At 41.5% G+C, this 24,766-nt stretch overlaps 4 protein-coding genes across 5 annotated transcripts in view; 3 read left to right on the top strand and 1 right to left on the bottom strand.

Moving 5' to 3' along the window:
- On the top strand, positions 1 to 1,779 carry LOC125884171 (tripartite motif-containing protein 16-like). The gene has a single exon (XM_049569008.1). The coding sequence runs from the start codon at positions 1 to 3 to the stop codon at positions 1,618 to 1,620; it is 1,620 nt and encodes a 539-aa protein (XP_049424965.1). The 3' UTR covers positions 1,621 to 1,779.
- A 2,068-nt stretch (positions 1,780 to 3,847) lies between these two features.
- LOC125884172 (tripartite motif-containing protein 16-like) lies at positions 3,848 to 6,565 on the top strand. The gene has a single exon (XM_049569009.1). The coding sequence runs from the start codon at positions 3,943 to 3,945 to the stop codon at positions 5,548 to 5,550; it is 1,608 nt and encodes a 535-aa protein (XP_049424966.1). The 5' UTR covers positions 3,848 to 3,942; the 3' UTR covers positions 5,551 to 6,565.
- Positions 6,566 to 7,934: 1,369 nt separating this feature from the next.
- On the top strand, positions 7,935 to 10,878 carry LOC125884168 (tripartite motif-containing protein 16-like). The gene has a single exon (XM_049569005.1). It carries the CDS (start codon positions 7,943 to 7,945, stop codon positions 9,563 to 9,565), a length of 1,623 nt encoding a protein of 540 aa, XP_049424962.1. The 5' UTR covers positions 7,935 to 7,942; the 3' UTR covers positions 9,566 to 10,878.
- A 1,237-nt stretch (positions 10,879 to 12,115) lies between these two features.
- The window catches only part of LOC125884154 (SH3 domain-containing protein 19-like), a 44,789-nt gene continuing 32,138 nt past the window's right edge, over positions 12,116 to 24,766 (bottom strand). The window contains exons 9-17 of one of the 2 annotated variants that reach the window (XM_049568968.1): positions 23,022 to 23,310; positions 22,457 to 22,751; positions 22,182 to 22,373; positions 21,469 to 21,527; positions 21,089 to 21,345; positions 20,835 to 20,866; positions 19,348 to 19,522; positions 18,534 to 18,622; positions 12,116 to 17,417 (exon numbers count right to left, since the gene is read on the bottom strand). In XM_049568968.1, the coding sequence (XP_049424925.1) occupies positions 17,310 to 17,417; positions 18,534 to 18,622; positions 19,348 to 19,522; positions 20,835 to 20,866; positions 21,089 to 21,345; positions 21,469 to 21,527; positions 22,182 to 22,373; positions 22,457 to 22,751; positions 23,022 to 23,310 (1,496 nt within the window). In that variant the 3' untranslated portion in view covers positions 12,116 to 17,309. The remainder of the gene's footprint in view (positions 17,418 to 18,533; positions 18,623 to 19,347; positions 19,523 to 20,834; positions 20,867 to 21,088; positions 21,346 to 21,468; positions 21,528 to 22,181; positions 22,374 to 22,456; positions 22,752 to 23,021; positions 23,311 to 24,766) is intronic. The other variant, XM_049568970.1, reaches the window with a different exon arrangement.

Raw genomic sequence — 24,766 nt, 5'->3', positions numbered from 1 at the left:
ATGGCGCAGCAAAGAAATGAAGCATATGAGGTGAAATTCTGCTGTTCAATCTGTCTGGATCTGCTGAAGGATCCGGTGACTATTCCCTGTGGACACAACTACTGCATGAGCTGTATTAAAGCCCACTGGGATGAAGCAGATCAGAAGAATATCTACACCTGTCCTCAGTGCAAACAGACTTTCTACCCGAGGCCTGTCCTCGTGAAAAACACCATGTTGGCAGAGTTAATTGAGGAACGGAGGAAGACAGAAGTTGCTCCAGCTGATCACTGCTATGCCAGACCTGGAGATGTGGCCTGTGATTTCTGCACTGGGAGGAAGCTGAAAGCCTTCAAGTCCTGTCTGGTGTGTCTGGCCTCTTACTGTGAGCAACACCTTCAGCCTCACTATGAATCTCCTACTTTTAAAAAACACAAACTCATTGAAGCCTCCCTGAAGCTTCAGGAGAACATCTGCTCCCGTCATGATGAGGTGATGAAGATTTTCTGCTGCACTGATCAGCAGTGTATCTGCATTCTCTGCTCAATGGATGAACATAAAGACCATGACACAGTGTCAGCTGCAGCAGAACGGACTGAGAGGCAAAAGGAGCTTGGTGAAAGTCGGCAAAAAATCCAGCAGAGAATCCAGGACCGAGAGAAAGATGTGAAGGTGCTTCAGCAGGAGATGAAGGATATCGATTCCTCTGCTGATAAAGCAGCGGAGGACAGTGAGAAGATTTTTACTGAGTTGATACATCTCATTGAGAAAAGACGCTCTGATGTGAAGCAGAAGATCAGATCTCTGCAGAAAACTGAAGTGAGTCGAGTCAAAGAGCTTCAGGAGAAGCTGGACCAGGAGATCGCTGAGCTAAAGAGGAAGGACGCTGAGCTGGATCAGCTCTCACACACAGAGGACCACATCCAGTTTCTTTACAGTTACCCCTCACTGTCCAAACTAACGGAGTCCACAGAGTCACCAAGACCAAACATCTACTGTCTGCAGCACTTTAAGGATGTGGTGGCAGCTGTGACAGCAGCCAGAGATAAAATGCAGACCATCCTTACTGAGAAACTGTCGTTAGCAGAGCCCACGACCAGAGCTGAGCTCTTACAATACTCACGTGAAATCACGCTGGATCCAAACACAGCAAACAGCTTCATGGTTTTATCAGAGGGGAACAGAAAAATAACATTTAATACAAAAAATCCGCCATATTCTCAGCATCCAGACAGATTCACTCGCATATCTCAGGTCTTGAGTAAAGATGATCTGACTGGACGTTGTTACTGGGAGGTGGAGAGGAGCAGGAAAGCTGTTGTTGTTGCTTATAAGAGTATTGCCAGATCAGGGGACTTGAATGCATGTGTATTTGGATTCAATGAGAAGTCTTGGAATTTACATTGTGACAATAGTTATACCTTCAGACATGACAGCCACTCAATCAGCATCTCAGGACCTAAATCCTCCAGAATAGGAGTGTACCTGGATCACAGTGCAGGTATTCTGTCTTTCTACAGCGTCTCTCAAACAATGACTCTCCTCCACAGAGTCCAGACCACATTCACTGAGCCGCTCTATGCTGGACTTTTTCTTGGTGGTTCTAATGGAGACACTGCTGAGTTCTGTCAACTCAAGTAGTCATTGAAGAGGCAGAGGACAGGGTAATATCCAAGAAACATATTAACTTATGGAGGACATGAATGCAGGTGCAGTTATGTATGCTTTACAGGGACAAAGTGATTTGACACAGGGTGGCTGGTGTTGTTGATTTTGTGTGTGATTTTATCAAATGCAGAAAGTGTGTACCTGTGTGATTGTTTCAAATCATGCCTCATGTACAACAGGAAGTCAGGGGTGTCAATGGAGACACTGCTGAGCTGTGTGAGCTCATGTAGATAGACTTATTAAAGAGACAGTGCGTAACATTGTGTTTGAATTTATCTTTCAATTTCCTTTTATTATTTTTCTGTATCTTTTTAGTCAGTCCTGATCCTGCTTATTATTATTATCATTAATATTTTGTGTTTACTAATTTTAGTTTTTTGTTTTGTTTTGTTTTTTAATTTTATTTACTTTTATTGGTATGACTTTTTAAATAATTCTCTCTATTTCCTATTATCATCTGTCTTCTTCCTGATATGTTCTCTTAATCCTTGTTTAATTCTACCTTAATGTTTGTCTGGCCTTAGTTCAGCATTACTGATTGGCTCCTATTGTTATATTGCCTCTGATGTTTTTGTTTCTGCTTTGCTTTGTTTGTCAGAGCACTTTGTAAACTCTGTTTTTCACAGTGTCATATAAATAAAGTTAATATTATTATTATTATTATTACTATTATAAAAAGATATAATCAATAATTTGAGGGACTGTAAAATGTATTCATCGTTTGGTATTAGCTTGTATTGCTGTTTATTTCCTGTGTGTGAGAGATAAGATAACTATATATCACCGTCCAGTCCTCTGAATGCAGTGCAAATGTTTTGTTGTTATGTCTCTGAATCAGTAAATCCCTAAGTAACAGGAACATTCACTTTGTTAATGCATACATTTACAGCAGCTAAAGGGTGTTTTCTAAAAATGTAAGTTTGGTGAGAGAACTGCACCTTTGCAGAAATATGAGGGTTTTTTTGAAAAACATAATGACTGTAAAAATTAAATAAAAATAAATACACACCAGCTGATTCTATGAATTTATGTAATTCCTTTTTAAGTGTTTAAAGTCTTATTCTTCTAATCATCCAGTCATTATTATATAAATTAAGATGCAGACCTGCTGAATTATTCATGGTAAACCCTGACCAAACTTCTACGTTAATTTATTTAATTTAACAGATATGAATATGATTACTTTTTTCTGTCTGAAAAAATGTGTCTTGGTACCTTTTCCTCTTCCTCTTCAGTTACCATAAATTCAGCCATGGTCTCATGTTCCACAAATGATTTAACTTTTAAGAGACTGGTATAGGTCTCTTAAATTTTTCGGAGGTAAATGCTAGGACCTTCTGACACCCTATTAAGGGAATACTTAAGTAGCAAAGTGCAAACACTTGGAGATCCAAGGGTTTTCCTTTACAACATCATGATGAACTCTAGGTAATTCATCATCTAGGTAGGAAATTCATATAGCCTGAGTGGTTTTATGCAACCAGGCACCTGTAGCTGGTCATGTGCCTTCTCAAATGCGATGCTAGCGTCCCCAAAGTAATGTTATGTAATGTAAATAAAGGTTATAAATGCAACCAAAGATCAAACTGCTCCATTTCCTTGAATGAAACAAACACTTACAACCCCCACCCCCCGACACACACACACACACGCACACACTTGTTTCAAACACAGACTGGGTATTTCCTTGTTACTGTTCCTTTTACAGTACAGTAGTGGATGTTTAACCTAACACAGGACCAGAGATTTAAACATTTGTTTTTACAATGCACTGGGTCCAATCAGAAAAAGACAACAAATATATTATTAGAATTTCTATTTTTAGTTGGAAAGTAGGCAAAACTGAAGAGCAACCTCAGCTGCTGACACATAATTGGACATATTCACAGGCTTATTCAGATCAATCAACCAACTGAAAACCACCACTGTAAACCTGAAAAAGACAGTTGAACATGCTGCTGAAGTTCAAACCAACGATAAACATGTAAATAAAGGCTGTAAATGCAGCCAAAGCTCAAACTGCTCCATTTCCTTAAATGAAACAGACACTGATAACCACTCCCTTCTTTTCTGAAACACAGATTCAATTTTAAGGGTTCCCTCCCCTTTAGTAGATCTGCAAGTTTAGAGATGGGTGTGGCCAACATGTTGTTGAGTGCAAGAGCTGCCAGACCACATTACTGCAGATCGGTGTGCAGTATTGTGAGAAAAGCAGGTTTGGCTTCCTGTGTGACGCATTTATATGCTGAGAGGAATGTGAAACTGTTCAGGCATTCCCTGTTGTTGAGAGGTGAAATGGCGCAGCAAGGAAAAAAAGCTGACGAGGTGAAATTCTGCTGTTCGATCTGTCTGGATCTGCTGAAGGATCCGGTGACTATTTCTTGTGGACACAACTACTGTATGAGCTGTATTAAAGCCCACTGGGATGAAGAAGATGACAAGAATATCTACACCTGTCCTCAGTGCAGACAGACTTTCTACCCGAGGCCTGTCCTCGTGAAAAACACCATGTTGGCAGAGTTAATTGAGGAACGGAGGAAGACAGAAGCTGCTCCAGCTGATCACTGCTATGCCAGACCTGGAGATGTGGCCTGTGATTTCTGCACTGGGAGGAAGCTGAAAGCCTTCAAGTCCTGTCTGGTGTGTCTGGCCTCTTACTGTGAGCAACACCTTCAGCCTCACTATGAATCTCCTACTTTTAAAAAACACAAACTCACTGAAGCCTCCCTGAAGCTTCAGGAGAACATCTGCTCCCGTCATGATGAGGTGATGAAGATTTTCTGCCGCACTGATCAGCAGTGTATCTGTTATCTCTGCTCAATGGATGAACATAAAGGCCACAACACAGTGTCAGCTGCAGCAGAACGGACTGAGAGGCAAAAGGAGCTTGGTGAAAGTCGGCAAAAAATCCAGCAGAGAATCCAGGACCGAGAGAAAGATGTGAAGGTGCTTCAGCAGGAGATGAAGGATATCGATTCCTCTGCTGATAAAGCAGCGGAGGACAGTGAGAAGATTTTTACTGAGTTGATCCGTCTCCTTGAGAAAAGACGCTCTGATGTGAAGCAGAAGATCAGATCCAGACAGAAAACTGAAGAGCTTCAGGAGAAGCTGGATCAGGAGATCACAGAGCTAAGGAGGAAGGACGCTGAGCTGGATCAGCTCTCACACACGGAGGACCACATCCAGTTTCTTCACAGTTACCCCTCACTGTCCAAACTAACGGAGTCCACAGAGTCACCAAGACCAAACATCTACTGTCTGCAGGACTTTGAGGATGTGGTGGCAGCTGTGACAGCAGCTAGAGACAAAATGCAGACCATCCTTACTGAGAAACTGCCTTTAGCAGAGCCCACGACCAGAGCTGGGCTCTTACAATATTCTCGTGAAATCACGCTGGATCCAAACACAGCAAACAACTTCATGGTTTTATCAGAGGGGAACAGAAAAATAACATTTAATACAAAAAATCCACCATATTCTCAGCATCCAGACAGATTCATTCACATACCTCAGGTCTTGAGTAAAGATGGACTGACTGGACGTTGTTACTGGGAGGTGGAGATGAGCAGGAAAGCTGGAGTAGCAGTCGCCTACAAGAGTATTGGCAGATCAGGGGATTTTAATGTACATGTATTTGGATACAATGAGAAGTCTTGGGCACTATATTGTGACAATAGTTATACCTTCAGACATGACAGCCACTCAATCAGCATCTCAGGACCTAAATCCTCCAGAATAGGAGTGTACCTGGATCACAGTGCAGGTATTCTGTCTTTCTACAGCGTCTCTCAAACAATGACTCTCCTCCACAGAGTCCAGACCACATTCACTGAGCCGCTCTATGCTGGACTTTTTCTTGGTGGTTCTAATGGAGACACTGCTGAGTTCTGTAAACTCAAGTAGTCATTGAAGAGGCAGAGGACAGGGTAATATCCAAGAAACATATTAACTTATGGAGGACATGAATGCAGGTGCAGTTATGTATGCTTTACAGGGACAAAGTGATTTGACACAGGGTGGCTGGTGTTGTTGATTTTGTGTGTGATTTTATCAAATGCAGAAAGTGTGTACCTGTATGATTGTTTCAAATCATGCCTCATGTACAACAGGAAGTCAGGAGTCTAAAGTACAGTATGTTCACTCAGCAGCTCAGTGCTGGACTCTGGCTTCGGGGTGTCAATGGAGACACTGCTGAGCTGTGTGAGCTCATGTAGATAGACTTATTAAACAGACAGTGTAATATTGTGTTTGAATTTATCTTTCAATTTCTTTTGATTATTTTTCTGTATCTTTTTAGTCAGTCTTGATCCTGCTTATTATTATTACCATAATTAATATTTTGTGTTTACTAATTTTAGTCTTTTAAAAAATTGTACTTACTTTTATTGGTATGGGTTTTTTTTAATAATTCCTCTCTATGTCCTATTATCATCTTTCTTCTTCCTGATATGTTCTCTTAATCCTTGTTTAATTCTACCTTAATTTTATGTCTGGCCTTAGTTCAGCATTACTGTTTGGCTCCTATTGTTATATTGCCTCTGATGTTTTTGCTTCTGCTTTGCTTTGTTTTGTCAAAGCACTTTGTAAACTCTGTTTTTAACAGTGCCATATAAATAAAGTTCATATTATTATTACTATTCTAAAAAGATATAAACAATAATTTGAGGGACTGTAAAATGTGTTTATCATTTGGTGTTGATTTGTATTTTTATTTGCTGTGTGTGAGAGATAAGATAACTATATATCACCGTCCAGTCCTCTGAATGCAGTGCAAATGTTTTGTTGTTGTGTCTCTGAATCAGTAAATCCCTAAGTAACAGGAGCATTCACTTTGTTAATGCATACATTTACAGCAACTAAAGGGTGTTTTCTAAAAATGAAATTTTTGGTGAGAGAACTCCACCTTTGCAGAAATATGAGGGGGGGTTTTTTTTAAACAAAAACATAATGACTGTAAAAATTAAATAAAAAGGAATTACATAAATTCATAGAATCAGCTTGTGTGTGTTTATTTTTAAGTGTTTAAAGTCTCACTCTTCTAATCATCCAGTCATTATTATATAAATTAAGCTGTAGACCTGCTGAATTATTCATGGTAAACCCTGACCAAACTTCTATGTTAATTTATTTAATTTGACAGATATGAATATGATTACTTTTTTCTGTCTTAAAAAATGTGTCTTGGTACCTTTTCCTCTTCCTCTTCAGTTACCATAAATTCAGCCATGGTCTCATGTTCCACAAATTATTTAACTTTTAAGAGACTGGTATAGGTCTCTTGAATTATTTCGGAGGTAAATGCTAACAAAGGACCTTCTGACACCCTATTAACGGAATACTTAAGTAGCAAAGTGCAAACACTTGGAGATCCAAGGGTTTTCCTTTACAACATCATGATGAACTCTAGGTAATTTTATGAAATGTGTATTTTTTCTAAGGTATCCTAAGATGAAAATTTAAGGGCAACCAAAGCCTGAGTGGTTTTATGCAACCAGGTACCCGTAGCTGGTCATGTGCCTCCTCAAATGCGATGCTAGCATCCCCAAAGAAATGTTAATGTAATGTAAATAAAGGTTAGAAATGCAACCAAAGATCAAACTGCTCCGTTTCCTTGAATGAAACAAACACTTACAACCCCCACCCCCCGACACACACACACACACGCACACACTTGTTTCAAACACAGACTGGGTATTTCCTTGTTACTGTTCCTTTTACAGTACAGTAGTGGATGTTTAATCTAACACAGGACCAGAGATTTAAACATTTGTTTTTACAATGCACTGGGTCCAATCAGAAAAAGACAACAAATATATTATTAGAATTACTATTTTTAGTTGGAAAGTAGGCAAAACTGAAGAGCAACCTCAGCTGCTGACACATAATTGGACATATTAACACAGGCTTATTCAGATCAATCAACCAACTCAGAAAAAGACCACCACTGTAAACCTGAAAAGACAGTTGAACATGCTGCTGAAGTTCAAACCAACGATAAACATGTAAATAAAGACTGTAAATGCAGCCAGAGCTCAAACTGCTCCATTTCCTTGAATGAAACAGACACTGATAACCACTCCCTTCTTTTCTGAAACACAGATTCAATTTTAAGGGTTCCCTCCCCTTTAGTAGATCTGCAAGTTTAGAGATGGGTGTGGCCAACATGTTGTTGAGTGCAAGAGCTGCCAGACCACATTACTGCAGATCGGTGTGCAGTATTGTGAGAAAAGTAGGTTTGGCTTCCTGTGTGATGCATTTATATGCTGAGAGGAATGTGAAACTGTTGAGAGGTGAAATGGCGCAGCAAGGAAAAAAAGCTGACGAGGTGAAATTCTGCTGTTCGATCTGTCTGGATCTGCTGAAGGATCCGGTGACTATTTCTTGTGGACACAACTACTGTATGAGCTGTATTAAAGCCCACTGGGATGAAGAAGATGACAAGAATATCTACACCTGTCCTCAGTGCAGACAGACTTTCTACCTGAGGCCTGTCCTCGTGAAAAACACCATGTTGGCAGAGTTAATTGAGGAACGGAGGAAGACAGAAGCTGCTCCAGCTGATCACTGCTATGCCAGACCTGGAGATGTGGCCTGTGATTTCTGCACTGGGAGGAAGCTGAAAGCCTTCAAGTCCTGTCTGGTGTGTCTGGCCTCTTACTGTGAGCAACACCTTCAGCCTCACTATGAATCTCCTACTTTTAAAAAACACAAACTCACTGAAGCCTCCCTGAAGCTTCAGGAGAACATCTGCTCCCGTCATGATGAGGTGATGAAGATTTTCTGCCGCACTGATCAGCAGTGTATCTGCATTCTCTGCTCAATGGATGAACATAAAGGCCACGACACAGTGTCAGCTGCAGCAGAGCGGACTGAGAGGCAGAAGGAGCTTGGTGAAAGTCGGCAAAAAATCCAGCAGAGAATCCAGGACAGAGAGAAAGATGTGAAGGTGCTTCAGCAGGAGATGAAGGATATCGATTCCTCTGCTGATAAAGCAGCGGAGGACAGTGAGAAGATTTTTACTGAGTTGATACATCTCATTGAGAAAAGACGCTCTGATGTGAAGCAGAAGATCAGATCTCTGCAGAAAACTGAAGTGAGTCGAGTCAAAGAGCTTCAGGAGAAGCTGGACCAGGAGATCACAGAGTTAAGGAGGAAGGACGCTGAGCTGGATCAGCTCTCACACACGGAGGACCACATCCAGTTTCTTTACAGTTACCCCTCACTGTCAAAACTTACTGAGTCCACAGAGTCACCAAGACCAAACATCTACTGTCTGCAGTACTTTGAGGATGTGATGGCAGCTGTGACAGCAGCCAGAGATAAAATGCAGACCATCCTTACTGAGAAACTGCCTTTAGCAGAGCCCATGACCAGAGCTGAGCTCTTACAATACTCACGTGAAATCACGCTGGATCCAAACACAGCAAACAACTTCATGGTTTTATCAGAGGGGAACAGAAAAATAACATATAATTACAAAAATCCACCATATTCTCAGCATCCAGACAGATTCATTCACATACCTCAGGTCTTGAGTAAAGATGATCTGACTGGACGTTGTTACTGGGAGGTGGAGAGGAGCAGGAAAGCTGGAGTAGCAGTCGCCTACAAGAGTATTGGCAGATCAGGGGATTTTAATGTACATGTATTTGGATTCAATGAGAAGTCTTGGGCACTATATTGTGACAATAGTTATACCTTCAGACATGACAGCCACTCAATCAGCATCTCAGGACCTAAATCCTCCAGAATAGGAGTGTACCTGGATCACAGTGCAGGTATTCTGTCTTTCTACAGCGTCTCTCAAACAATGACTCTCCTCCACAGAGTCCAGACCACATTCACTGAGCCGCTCTATGCTGGACTTTTTCTTGGTGGTTCTAATGGAGACACTGCTGAGTTCTGTAAACTCAAGTAGTCATTGAAGAGGCAGAGGACAGGGTAATATCCAAGAAACATATTAACTTATGGAGGACATGAATGCAGGTGCAGGTATGTATGCTTTACAGGGACAAAGTGATTTGACACGGGTGGCTGGTGTTGTTGATTTTGTGTGTGATTTTATCAAATGCAGAAAGTGTGTACCTGTGTGATTGTTTCAAATCATGCCTCATGTAAAACAGGAAGTCAGGGGTGTCAATGGAGACACTGCTGAGCTGTGTGAGCTCATGTAGATAGACTTATAGAGACAGTGTCTAAAATTCCCTTTCAATTTTTTTGGATTTATTTTTTACGTATCTTGTTATTCTTTTTGATCCTGCTTATTTTTATTAATATTTTGTGTTTACTAATTTGATTCTTTTTTTTATTGTATTTAGTTTTAGTGGTTTTGGTGATTGTGATTTTTTTTTTTTTTATCTCTATTTCCCATTATCATCTGTCTTCTTCCTAATATGTTCTCTTAAAGGGCCAGTGTGTAATATTTGGCATGGTTTATTGTCAATCTGAATCTGAATCTTCTACCCATTAATATGTTTATACAAGTGTATGATCGCTATAAAATAAAATTCGTTTGGTTTTCGTAGCCTTATAATTACGCTTTTATATATATATATATATATATATATATATATATATCTATATCAAGGGCCTTGCTTTAGAGAGGTCGCCATCTTGCGCCGCCATGTATGTACGGTAGCCCGAGCGGACAATCCAGCCAGCCAGAGAACGCGTTGCGCGTGTATAAATGAACCAACGAAGACAGCGGAAGGAAGGACGAAGGAGGAGGAAACAGCAGAGTGTTAGTAGTTCGTTGATAGAGAGTAGTGAAAAGTTTTTTTAGTTATAAAGTTTGCGAATGGACCACACTTACCACGCAACAGGAGAGAATGAACCTGAACCGTCATCTGCGAGGAAAAGAAGACGCAACTTCACTCCTTGTGATGCACTCTCTGCGGTGCTTTTCCTCCTGGTGATATGTCTCCCCAATGATGGTAGCAGTAGCACCGAATCCCATTCTGTGCATTCAGCCTCTCTTCTCACCCGCTCAGCATCAAACACATGGAGTTCCTCATCTGTATGCTCCGGCTCAAACAGGTATGGCTCTGGGTCTGTGTCCGCTACAAGAAACTCTTCAAAATCGCGTTCAAAGTCGTCCATTGCAGCTACTATAGTCCGGAGATATTGCTAGGCTAAATAAACAGCTGAGCTCTGTTTACAGGCTACGCTGTCAGTCAGTGTGCGGGCTGGAGATTGGTGGAGCAGAGAGGGGAGGGGGTCCCACTCGGTATGGTAAACGAGTATGTGTGTATGAAGTGTGTCTGTTACGCTAGAAGAGTCAGAGTTTGGGACGGAGTCTTTTACCCCCTGGAGTGTTACCGGAGTTTTTGGAGTGCTCAAATAAACAGGCCTTTTTCCCGAACGCTCCTCTGGTCTCCTGCTCGTGAGGGATTCATTACAATATCGTAACATGGTTTAGATTTCTAAATAAATATTCACCTCATTGATAGAGATAGACCTACTCCTGAAAAAGTCGTGCGCAAGGCTTTTTGTCCCTACAAGGCCACCGTCATTTACCCGACGGGAGGGGTGAGCGAGTGAGCCCTGCAATCTAGAATTTGACCACTGATGTCACTGTTTTCAACCCATTTTACACAGTGGGCCTTTAATCCTTGTTTCATTCTACCTTATTTTATGTCTGGCTTTAGTTCAGCATTATTGTTTGGCTCCTATTGTTATATTGCCTCTGGGTTTGTTGCTTCTGCTTTGCTTTGTTTGTCAAAGCACTTTGTAAACTCTATTTTCAACAATGCCATATAAATAATCTGTAAAATGTGTTTGTCATTTGGTGTTAGTTTGTATTCTTGTTTATTTCCTGTGTGAGAACATTTTGTTGATGTGTCTCTGGATTTGTAAATTCATAAGTAACAAGAACATTTACCCTGTTAATGCATACATTTACAGCAACTAAAGGGTGTTTTCTTAAAAGTTTTTGCTAAAATATGATGAATTTTTACATTTAATAAAAATGAATTCTTTAAATCTAAAAAAACAGCTTGTGCTTGTGTTTCATTATTGAGCGTTAAGAGTCTCATTCTTCTAATAATCCAGATACTATTATATAAATTAAGCAGTAGACATGCTGAATTATTCATCTACAAACCCGACCAGACTTCGGAGTAAATTTACTTAATTTAAAAGATATAAATATGACTACAATTACAAAATATTAAGCCTGCAAAGACAAAAATCAAAGCCTATGGTTTATAATTTTAGGACTCAACAATTGGGGTATATTTGATTAAAAACTGAATGGCTGAAACCAAGATCGGATTTATTACTTTCTCGGTTGGACAGTATTTCCGTCATTCTCTCTGGTGTAAATTGAACAGTTAATCTTCATGTTCAGTTGCCAGTCATTCTGTCAGAGTCAGTAGAGATCTGAAACATGTCAGCTATACGACAACCTCTGATGAAACACACCAACAATTAACACAAAAACACATAAGAAAAAACAAAACAAATTAAATTAATTAAAAGTCTGAAAGTTTTATTTGTATTAAAAAGTTGGAATGTTTGGTTATACACAAAATATCTCTGACAAAGCACTTTATAAACCTCTTTCATTGTGTGTCTTTCTCACTCACACGCATGTTAGTGCCACAGTCTTAAAGACGCCACATGGAAGATTTCCTCTCTTGACGAGCTGCCACCAGATTAGTTGTGATGACGCCTGCAAATCGTGTCAAAGTTAGAAACTGCTCGGCACACAAATATGCAAATACAGACACCAAAAGACTTGCCCCACTGAACGTAAAAATACTGAGTGATACCAAAACTGTTCACTTCTCCCTCTTGAGTGCACATACCCAATCGTCCGGTGGGATTTAACAGACAGCTAAATACAGTGGCTGCAAAGTGCAAAAAATAGTAACACGTCTGCATTTCCTACATTAAAATTTTTCAGTTTACAAATATATCATGTGAACAGTTCCCCATGTCTCTTTCATGACTGTAAAGAAATGACCAAATCTGTTCTTGTTTCTTATCTGATAGCCCTGTTCATACACGAACAGTATTAACTGGGGACTTCCTGTGATTTGTAGTAATATCCAAGGTCGTCTGTGAGTTTAAGCCTGTGTTAATCTGCCATGTCCGTAATTTGTCAAGTCAAATGTCTCCCCTTCTGTTCCTGAGATATGACGTTTAATAATAGCCAGAAAAGCTTTTTTTTGCAGAATATTATGATGTCAAAGTGAAGTTGACCTTTGACCTTTTGGATATAAAATGTCATCACATCATTATTTTATCCTGTTAGACATTTGTGTGAAGTTTTGTCACAATTAGCAAATGAATTCTCAAAACATGTTTTGGGAGGTCACACTGACCTTCAACCTTTGACCACCAAATTCGTATCAGTTAATTCTTAAGTCCATGTGGACGTTTGTGCCAAATCTGAGGAAATACCCTCAAGGACCCGAAAATGAGGCAGGCGCAATGTTACAGTGACCTTTGACCTTCAACCACCAAAACTGTTTGTGCCAAATTTGAAAAAAAATCTGGTCCTGAGAAATTGTGCTCACAAGAATGAGGCAGACACGGTCACACTGACTATTACTTTTGACCACCAAAATCTAACAGATCATCATTAAAGTCCGAGTGGAAGTTTGTGCCAAATTTTAAGAAATTCCCTCAAGGTGTTCGTGTTTACAAGAACAGGATGGATGGACAAATATGCCTCAGCTGTCGCCGGCACAGAGGCCTAAAACGGAGGTTAACACCGTACATGACCACTGGTTGTGCTTCGTCATATTTCTGTGTTGTGTAGTGGAGTTAAATTGAGTGTGGGCATCATATCCTCGAGAAAATGTCAGTGAATCTGAGTAAAATACAGATTTAACTGATCCTGTGCGAATGTGCTGCACAAACACAGACCTGGGGAGTTATTTCTGAATCACATGAAGTCCCCTGGTTACACAGGTCCTGTAACTACAAACTTTAGTCTAACAAAGAAAAATTCATCGTCATCACTGCTGATTTGCTGACAGCACGTTTAGAGAGAGAAAATCCTCCATGTTTTTATCTTTAATAAAACACCAAAGAGTTTCAGTTGAGTAAATATTCAGTCTGGAAACGTGAGATGCTGTTTTTTTTTTTTTTTTTGAGATGTAGTGTTTTAACTCAGGAAACATGTTGAGGAAACAGTGAAAGAGAAAAGACCATAGTACAGTACATCTAAAAAAAAAAATACAGCCAGAGCTTTGTATCTGTGAAAGAGTTCGGTACGATAATGCTGTGATGAAAAGACACTTCCTATTGTTGGTGCAGGATGGTGCAAGATCGCCTAAAGATACTGTTTAACTGAAGGAAATCAAACCTGAACCAAAGTGGGTGTGAAATCGTTTTTTAGTTCCTCGCTGTTCCAACTTTCACTTCCTGGTTCACTCTGTGCAAGTTATGTATTTATATGACCTTTAAACATGTTTTATGATGACATCTTAAAATACCGAATGTGATTTTTCAAATTCTGTAAAGCTTATTTTTAATATCTTAACAACATCTTTGTATAAAAATTTCAAAATATCTTCTTAATCCAGGTTTGTTTGCTTTTATTGAGCCACTTGCTCTTCTAGTGTCAAGTTTTAGTTTAGCTTGTTTAAATCTGTTGAATGAAACCCACGTACACCTATCGGCCAAAACATTGAAACCACTGACAGGTGAAGTGAATAACACTTATCATTTTGTTACAATTCAATGCTCTTCTGAGGAACCTTGGGTCCTGGCCTTTATGTGGATGCCACTTGACATGCACCACCCACCCAAATACCATTAAAGACCAATACACCCCCTCATGGCAACTGCACTCCCTGATGGAAGTGCACCCCACAGCAGGACAATGCACCATGCCACACCACAAAAACTGCTCAGGAATGGCACGGGGACGTGGCAAGAGCTCTAGGCGTCAACCTGGCCTCCAAATTCCCCAGATCCCAATCCGATCGAACATCCACTGGGCATGCTGGTACCTTACCTCACAACCCACAGGACTCAAAGGATCTGTTGACAATGCCTTGGTACCAGACAACACAGGACACCCCCAGAGGTCCTGCCTCCATGCCTCGACAGGTCAGAGGCTCCATCAGAGATCATACTTGGCTCTGACTTGTCAAGGCCTGGACAAAGGACCTTTGGAGTACTGGTTTGCCCCACAAGTGCTTGATCAGATCAGGATCTGGGGAATCTGAATGCTAGATCGACGTCTTAAGGTCCTTGTCACATTCCTTGGACCATTCCTGAGCAGTTTTTGCCGTGTGGCTACTGTGGCTTGCTGAGGGGCTACTGCTATCGGGGGTACTGCTGCCATGAGAGGGGGTACTTGGTCTATAAAGGCGCATCCACATGAATGTCAGGACCAAAGGTTTCCAAGCAGAACATTGCATTGTAATGAAATGATCGATGTTATTCACTTCACCTGTCCCGTCAGTGGTTTTAATGTGCCTGATCGGTGTATACGTTACATTACTGCCAACTGTTTTCCAAATCATGGCACAACTCTTCTCCAGTTCATCGTGTTTCGTTCACTGGGATATTTTGACTTCATCAGGATGGCGAAACAGCCGCAAACATTCAGCTCTCAAGTTAGAAACCAGCTTTTGGAAAATGTTGAGCGGTGATGTATCATCAGTTTCTAGATGACAGATGAAAACCAGCTTTAGTGTTCTTTATGTAAAGTGATCTGGTTCATACGTCAAAGTGTTGGGGATGTAAGACATTGGAAAAAAAAAGCTTTGTTGTAAGAGTGGATGAGCAAAAACGTGCAACAAAAAAAACTAAACCTTTATAAATATCTACAGGCTCCTACAGTGTCACAAAATTAAACATTCTGACAGTTACTTTTACCTACACTGACAACGTCCTACGACTTCCTGTCTTAAAAGTGGCTATTTTGGGGCCCTCAGATGGCTGAGCGCTGCATGTTAAAATCATTGAGCAAGCAGAGCTGGTGTTTCCTCTCAGGAGGCTTTAGCGGAAAAACATCCTGCCTGCGGCTCACACTCGCCTCGTCGATCGGCTTAAAGCTACACATTACTCAGTTTTTATTCAGTTTTCTGATCTCCTCTGGCTCAGGATGAGAATAGTGTTCTTCACTATGTTAATGATAATGTGAGTTTTAACTGATTAGAGTGAATTAGTCCTCCTCTCTGAACCTTGCAAGCTTTCCAGTTTGAATACTGCAAGTTGGCCTGATTTTGAAAATGTATCTGACGCATGTTTTTAAAAGTCTGTGTTAAAAAGATAGTTCGGATTATTTGCAGTGGGGTTGTATGAGGTACTTAACTACAGTCAGTGTATTACATAAAGTAGATGGCGGTCAGCTGCAGCAACATTTAGCCACCTAAATAAATCAATATCAGTTGAAGGAGCCTTTAAATCAGGGACCAGGCCAGGATCTGAGTGCACCTGACCCCAAAGTTCAGTCTGTTTGATTACTCTAAACACTACGTACCGTGCCAGGGCACATTACCCCAATCCATGTCAGTGTCTATTTCAAAAGCTGGGGGGCAACTGGGGCGGGCAACACCTCTCTTTGACGCCACCAGACTCCATTGACAGAACAGTACTTTTATCTCACAGTACAGGAGAGCTGCTGGTCTACCGCTGCTTCGATTGGTTAGTTTGTCTGTGTTACTGTGTGACTGTGGTGAATCTGAACTAAACTTTTAAAACACCAAAGTCACACAATTACACAAACCAACAAACTGATCAAGGTAGCAGTCTATTGTTCTGTGTGGTAAAATTAATGTTTTTGTCAATGGAGTCTGGCTTTGTTTAAAGCATGGCTATGTTTCACATTCAATCAGCTCCCTGTCGGAAAGGTTTGTCTGGCCACAACGTCAACCCAGTGAAAATGTTCTAAATATAGCATACACTTGATACTGATATTGATTTTTTCTAGGTGGCTGAAACAGTAGGACATTGTTTAGTTTCCATGGTGGTACTCCTGTCTGCTTCTATAAACTACGGCCGTGCCGACTCACTGTAGGTAATAAACTGACTGTAAATAAGTACCGTATACAACCCCACTTCGAACCTTCGAACCTTTCTACTTTCAATACTGCAAGTTGGCCTGAATTTGAAAATCTGACATGTAACATTTTTCAACAGTGCGTTAAACATCTGCAATCAGACACAAAGAGGAAAGTCATCCAACAGCTGCTCTTCGAAGCAGGTCCATGTGCAGGCCGGTCACGACTGATGAACCAAAAAGAGTCAGTGAAAGACAAAAAGTCAAATCCAGTCCAGATGGGAAATCGTCCAACATGAGAATCAACGGTGTAATATCAGTTTTACTCCGTCATTATGTGGCCTAGGTACGTCCCGTTCTCAGTTGTCATGCCAATCGTGAGCAGGTGCCAGTTGCCCAGGTGACGTCAGGTCAATGGTTGTCAATCAAAGAGACGATCCAATTGCATCTCAGAGTTCCGATTTCCAAACTCCAAATAAAAACTGAGCAGGCGGCTTTTGTTTCATTGCCTGGAAAGTTTTTGGAAAACCTTGGAATTAAGTGTACACAGCACGCTCTGTAGTGTTCACAGGTGAGGGGAGGTCACCAGTTCAAAAACCCTCCGACCAACCTGTTCACACAGAGCGGCTGTGAAAACTGAGAAGAAAAAAAGTTATTTCCTAGTTTTCCCCCATTGGCTGTTTCCATGTTTTCCTCATCAGAGAAGTGAAATGTAGTTTTTAGGCACAATCCCACGCTTCCCGCCCACAACTCCCAAAATCCACTGCTCATCCACAAACTCCACCTGTGTTATTATGTCACCAACCTGCAGGGAAAAGACAGAAAGAGAGCACGTTTGTTAGTTATGTAGAATTACCGCATCACAGTTGATTGCCTTTGACCTTCAAATTATTATCAGTTTATTCTAAAGTGGGCGTTCGGGCCAAATCTAAAAAAATTTCCCCAACATATTCTCGAGGTATCGAGTTCATGAGAATGAGACGGATGAGGTCACACTGCTGTTGACATCCGACTTTCAAACTCTGATCAGCTTAGTCTTGTGTCCAAGTTGACGTTTGTGCCCAATTTGAGGTAATTCTCTGAAGGCCCTCTTGAAATAAAATGTTCAAAAAAACGAGACAGATGCAAGGTAACAGGGACATTCTACCACCAAATTCTAATCAGTTCATCGTTGAGTCCAAGTGGACGTTTGTGCCAAATTTGTGAAAATCCCCTAAAAGCGTTCTACAGATATTGCGTTTCTGAGAATGAGCTGGATGCAAGGTCACAGTGACCTTTCACCACCGTTTGTGCAAAATCTGTTTAAGTTTCCTCAAGGCCTTCTTCAGATATCATGTTCACAAGAATGAGACAGACGCAAGGTCACAGTGACCTTTGACCACCAAATTCTAATCAGTTCATCGTTGAGTCAAAGTGGACGTTTGTGCCAAATTTTAAGAAATTCTCTACAGGCCTTCTTGAAATGACGTGTTAAAGAAAACGAGATGGATGGAAGGTAAGAGTGACACTCGACCACCATTTCTAATCAATTCACTGTTGAGTCCAAGTAGACGCTTGTCCCTCAAGGTGTTCTTGAGATATCGCGTTCACCAGAACAGGACGGACAAATGCACAACCCAAAAAACATACTGCCTCCAACCACTCCGATGTGTGTCCCTTTAAGTTTAGTTAATCAAAATGTATGTATACAATATGTTGTGTGTGCAGTAATTGTTGAATAAAGATGGGAAAGGAAGAATATGAGGGAATGAAACAATCTTAAACTGTTTTTTTTTTTGTCTTCACTGACAAACTAACAGTTATTACATTAAATTTATCAGCCGACATAAAAATAAAGATCTGACATAAACTTACATCTAATCTGTGCAGAGAATACCAACTAAAACTTCCTCATCACACACACACAGACACACATAGGCACCTTTAACGTGAGCTCATCCTCGCTCTCTGCTGCAAAGTCAAACTTGGCCACTGCTTTAACCTCCGACTGCTGGAGTTGGATTGGCTTAGCTGGAAACAGGAAGAGGAAGTTATGGTAAGCGACCTCAGTGACCACACACACACACACACTCATGCATCACAGCACAAGTAAAACATTTAGGGCTGCCCCCGACAAAGAATTTTCCTAGTCAATAGTCGTCATTATGGTCCATCAGTGGACTAGTCTCCTGCATGTTTCTGATATGAATGTAATGATTAAATGATATATTTTGGTGGTTTGAGTTGAAGGTGTGAGAAAGAATAGTATCAGTAACATTGTTAACACTGTGCTACATTACAGAGAAATACAAAACCGTACTAATGAACCTTCATTAATATAGGCCTATATTTTATCTACAAGTGCACGTCACACACTGAGCGAGCCGCCTGTTAATGACGCTGTGGGCTAATGGGCATGTAGCTACTTCCATGTTTCACATGATACGTCATGTTTGTAGTCGACCAATGAAGATGAGTTTACATATCACCTTGGGTTCGTCCTTCACCTTCTCAAAATGATCCCACACTTTGGATTTCCTGCCCGACATGTTATTAACTAGCCTGTGGAATAACCACAGGTACCAGCCCTGGAAATTAACCTGACTCCCCTCACAGAGGGCATTTTTACTTTTACTTTTGATACTTCAACTACATTTTCTTGATACTAGAGTACTTTCACAGTGTGGTATTTGAACTTTCAGTAAAGGACTTGATTAGGTATTTTTCTCTGATGTATTTCAGTGTGTGTGTTTTACCCTGGCAGGGCTGTGTGAAGGCAGCAGGGTAGATCCCCTCCCTCCCTTCCAGTCTTCCTCTCCTCCACTCAGCGTCGATGTGCTCCATCACCTCGATGAGTGCCCCCTTGTGGAAGGAAAGATCCTCTGCAGTCTGCCCGGGGAAGTCAAACAGAGCCTCGGCCCACTCCTTCACCTGCGCACACACACATCCACAGATTCAGACAAAAAACACAACCAATAATAGAATAATCAGTGAAATATATAAACAAAAATCTGACTGTAAACAAAATTATTAAGAGAATGCACTTTACAGTACAAAAAACCATACTGTGTAGGGCTGCAGGATTATTTTAATTAGTTAGTAGCAGTTTATTTCGAACATTTAAGTAGCAAATAAATAAAATAATGATACAGTAGCAGACACATAACAACAGGTTACTTAAGGAAGCTTAAAAACTGAAAAACAACATTTAATGATGTGATTTACATGTCCAAAAAGGAGTGGGAGGAAGTACAAGCTTATTTATTGCTTCCCCTTGTCCACAAATTAACAAAAGTGAATTATGCAGTTTCCCATCAGTATAAAGCTGTACAATAATTAATTCTCCTAGACCTATTCTAATATATTAATTACCAATAATATTTGTCTTAAAAATAACATAATAATACTAATAATACATTTTATTTAAAGGCGCCTTTCACAACACTAAAGGTCACCTTACAGGTAACAATAGCGAAAATAACAGCAGATTAAAAGTCAACAAGATAAGGAATGAAGTAACATAAAATAAGTGACTAAATAATAAAATAATAATAACAACATAACCAATAAATATTCAGCAAAATATGTTTACAGTAATAAAATTCCTTGTCAGGAAAGATGACAAGAACGTGGTTTCTGCAGGTCGTCGGACTAAAACTTTTCCCAGTGTGAAAACACATCCAGGAAACGCTCCAGGAAATACACCCCACCAAAGGTGAGACCTCCTTGGCTGCAGACGTCGGCTGTAGCGCTACACCATCTAAACAGCCAAACTGGATTTTAACCGTGTCTAGCTGCAGGACACAAAGAAGCAATGAAGGTTTGTGGTGGATGAAATGTTGCTCCATGAGTGACTCTCCGTCTTTCAGGCAGATCTTTGGGAAAATACAGTTTACAGGCAACTGAAGACCCCCAGGTAAAAAGAAAATAAATTTGCAAGTGATCTAGCTTTAGCTGCACTTACCTGTGATTACCGTGACACTCGCACAGACGCACACATCTGAATATTGGGCAAGTTTTATGTGGTGTAACAGGAATATAATAAAACGAGTAGCGTAACGAACGTTGGCAGGGAGTAATAACTAAAGTTAAATAATTACTTAAGAGTGATGAGTAATGAGTAATTTATTACGAGCACAACACTGCTACTTGTGAGCCCTTTTTCTTGTTTATCTTCAATGAATATAAATTACACACACACACACACACACACACACACACACACACACACACACACACTCACCTTGGAGTCGAGGTCCTGTGATGTCTTTGGTGCTGTTGAGAACAAAAAAAAAATACCATTACATTCAACTCTAGAGGACATGAGGAAGAATGGGTGAAAGCTCTGCAAGGAAAGTTAAACACCTTGTAGGAAGCAAAGGCAACATTTATTAAAAACTAAACATTTAAAAAAACTGTGCCAGTGGATTTAGAGTATTTTTAACCATCAAACATAATCAATCAGTGATTTAGTAAATCAGTCAGTGTGAGCAGGACCTGGTGGCTCACCAGTACTCTCTGTCACTATGGTATCTGTTGGCACTGTTTTTTCCCCCGGTGACGACGCCAGCTGCGGGGGCGGCTCCACCACCTCAGCAAAGTTCAGGGGGAATATTCCGATTCGCCCGTGGATCTGGCCCCGCCCCCACTCTTGCCCGATGAGCTCCAGCAGGGCGATGACGTCCCCCTGGGAGAAGGTGAGCTCGTCCTCCTCCTCCCCCTCATAGTCAAACAAGGCGACGCACCGAGGGCCGCTGCACACACACACACACACACATTAAGAAATCCACACACAATGACACACCTGGTCTTCTAAAAAGAACTGATGTTTTTCAGTGATCAGTCTGGCGTGTAGTTTTTCATGTTGTGAGTCTGACCTGACAGGAGGAGGGTCGGGCTGCTCTTTCTGCTCAGTGGGCTGCACAGGCAGGATGGACTAGATGAGAGAGGAAAACAAAACTTTAGTTATCAGGGGTGGAGTAAAACTTGATTCTTAGATGCATCGCGATGTGGACGTGGACGATTCAGCATTAGTTCACAGATGTCAGTAAAAGGTCATAAAACATGACGTCGACGTAACAAAAGAGACGGAACTCAACTGTGAAGTCAGCGCAGCACCCAGACAGTCTCCAGCGCGGACGAGCTAAAATTAACTTGTACTAATTCATTCATCATCAGCGGCTGCAGCTTGTTTTAATGTGATGTCTGAATAATTTGAGGCGAACATGAAGTACACACCTACAGCACCGAACTTCCCATTGACAAAACAGCGTTTCGGCTTTTACAACTCTATCAACTAGGCGCCTCGTCTTGTTTAAGTTCAAGTACACTCTTCCACCCTCACACAACAGCTGGTTTAAGGAGATCCTAAACCTTCTCAAGCTTGAAAAGATTAGATTGGAGACACTGGTAAATCCTCCGACAACACCTCGAAGCCCTTTATGGAGTTTTTGAGTAAGGCTACCACTCACTCAGATGACACCTCAGGTATAGCGGCCTGCCTCCTGACATAATATAATCATCTATATTATATAATATGGGCATTTTCAGGCTTTATTAGAAGACTAGATTTAGAGGACTGTTCCATTACCTGGGAGTCTGATAGGCTGAGGCCCTCTAAGGACAGTTTTGATTGGCTGTCCTGATCAGGAGCAGGCTCTGGTTGGGTGTCCAGGTCCAGGAGACACTGCAATGGGCTGATGACAGCAGTTTGACTCCTCCCCTCACCTGACAGGTGCTCTGAGGGGCTTGGGTCATCCAGGACGATCAGGACTTCCTGTTTCTGAGATAAAGGTAAGAAATTACACAATTTCAGCTAAAATCTACGACAGTATGTTGTGTGTGTGTGCATTTGTTTGTTTATACCATGTAGCTGCTGTAGAGAGGGTGTCCAGGTTTGGGACGGGGGGGCAGAGGTGGCCCTTTCTTTGGTGCCTTTTGAGGCTGCACCTGATTGACTGACACAGGAGGAGGGGATGGAGTGGTTTGTGAAGGTGGGGTCAGGTTGGCAGGGGGAACAGAGGGGGTGGGACTAGTTCTGGAGGGAGGAGGAGCTGTCGGGTTGGATGGTAAAGTGGAGCCGACGGAAGGTGGCGGAGGTCGCCCGGGGATGGATTTGATTGGTGGAGGACGCAGGGGGAGGAGCCTGACACTTGAAGGCCTGGAGAGAAAAACAGTTCTTGATTTAAGGCATGAAACAGGTGTGAAGTGAAGCAACTCTCTGAAAGAAAATAGAGCTACGAACAGCGTTTTGTTTGTGGTGATAGATAATGGCGGGTCGGTCCATGTTTCTGAGCGACACACTGATCTCTGACAATTGTTTCTTTGTTTTACCTTTTCTCTATAGATACATGAAGCTTAAACAGAGGAGACAGTCATTTAAAGTTGATGGTTTATTTCTATCCTGGATTACTACAAATCTCTTTCTCACCGTGGAGGGAGAGGAGGGTCTGAGGGGGTGGGGTTTGCAGTGGTGGAGGTTTCTGGTTTGGTCTGGGTCACGGGGCCTTTCCTCAGGGCCGGAGCCGGAGCTGGAGCTGGAGCTGGAGCTGGAGCCGGAGCTGGAGCTGGGTTTGGGGTTGGAGCTGGTGGTTTGAGGCCTGGAATCGGAACCACAGCCAGTCCTGAAGGTTTGGGGGCCGTGGCTGGGGCAGCAGCTGTAGGTTTGGGCGGGAATGGGTTTGGATCTGGAGATGTGGGTTTAGGGGCCAGATTTGGAGCTGGAGGTGGAGAGCAGATGTCAATCTTCATCATTAATCATTATCCAGATCAGGAAGGAACATTTTACAGGGTGCAGCTACAAGGATTGCCCAAATGCTGCTTAGTCAAAATCGGGTACAAATTCAGCTATGACTACTCCAAACAGAGTAACTCCTCACGTTTGTAAGCTCACTCCAGCTGTAACTTCCTGCAACAACTCAAATCTTGCGAGACCAACTGCTGTAAAACACCAAAGAAGAAGAATCTTGTGAGACGTGAGATTTCAGAGCCAGCCTTTCACTCTCTGAGTGAGTGTTTTGACTTGCCACAACAAACATGTCCAAATTTTTACCCAATTTTGACCAACTGGATCTGGATGAGCCATTTGAATGTGATGAACACGGACGTACAAGGACACAGAGCTCATTGAAACTGAAGAGCGGACAAGGAGAGAGAGGGAGCAGCAACAGGCAGAGGAACATGTCTGAATCCAGCTAAAGGTAAAAACAGACGTTCATTTCTCCTTTCCGTTATGTTGTCAGATAATTATACTAACAATCCGAGCCTATCTGTGTGAAAAAAATGCACTTTTAGTGGACGTATTTTGATGTTGCTTGACGCTGTCTGAGTGCCCTATTATTTAATATAGCGTGCACTCACTGGCTGCAGGCAGGTCAGCCCTAGCTTCGTACTGGAGAAATGTCACATATTGAACATCCTATCACTCATTTACACAAAAGTAGATTGGAAAATAGGGCCCAGGTTGAAAAAAAACATTAGTTCCCCTTTAAGGTAAAATAAACCTTTATTGATCCCCAGAGGGGAAACTCTGGGTGTTGCAGCAGTAAAAATAAAATACAAATGTTCTCTGGCAGGTTTTGAAACTATGACACAACTGAATATCCTGACTGGAACGTTTTGTCTCACCGTGAAACAACTTAACTAGCTGCCCGGTTTCTACAAGTTCATGCAGCAGTCGGGACAGTTGCATAATGGGAATTCTCTGTCAGATCGACCAATCACACGACTTGGCTGAATGTACCAAAATACACACGTCAGCGACAGTACAGTACAGCTGGCAGCACACACACATCAAACTCACACAGCAGTAAGAACAGTGGAGGCTTTTTTCTCCTCACACAATCACTGCATTTTTCTTTCACAAGGTTTGGATTGAATAATATAACAACACACCCCGCTCCCTCCGCTGCACACACACTCTGCTACTGCTATCTTTGTGAGGACCCTGACTGACATAATGCATTTCCGAGCCCCTTCCCTTGCCTCAGTTTCTGCTAATTGCGTTTTCAATTTCGCCGACAATTTAAAAATTGTCCGATGCTCCACTGAGGTGAGATGTTCCAGTGAGGGGCAAACTTGCTGCTGAAACATGGTGACCAGACACTTGTAATTATGATGGTGTACAGATTTGAAACACCGAAGTTCATGTCGTCAAGATTCCTTAAAAAGGAAATC

Source organism: Epinephelus fuscoguttatus, linkage group LG23 (assembly GCF_011397635.1).
Source record: "Epinephelus fuscoguttatus linkage group LG23, E.fuscoguttatus.final_Chr_v1".
NCBI lineage: Eukaryota > Metazoa > Chordata > Actinopteri > Perciformes > Serranidae > Epinephelus > Epinephelus fuscoguttatus.
The sequence above is the reverse complement of the archived record's forward strand: the minus strand, read 5'-3'. Positions and strand labels throughout refer to the sequence as shown.

What these genes read in the sequence shown, in the direction of transcription:
- LOC125884168 (XM_049569005.1), top strand. Translation starts at nt 7,943, where the DNA reads ATGGCGCAGCAAGGAAAAAAAGCTGACGAGGTGAAATTCTGCTGTTCG.
- LOC125884171 (XM_049569008.1), top strand. Translation starts at nt 1, where the DNA reads ATGGCGCAGCAAAGAAATGAAGCATATGAGGTGAAATTCTGCTGTTCA.
- LOC125884172 (XM_049569009.1), top strand. Translation starts at nt 3,943, where the DNA reads ATGGCGCAGCAAGGAAAAAAAGCTGACGAGGTGAAATTCTGCTGTTCG.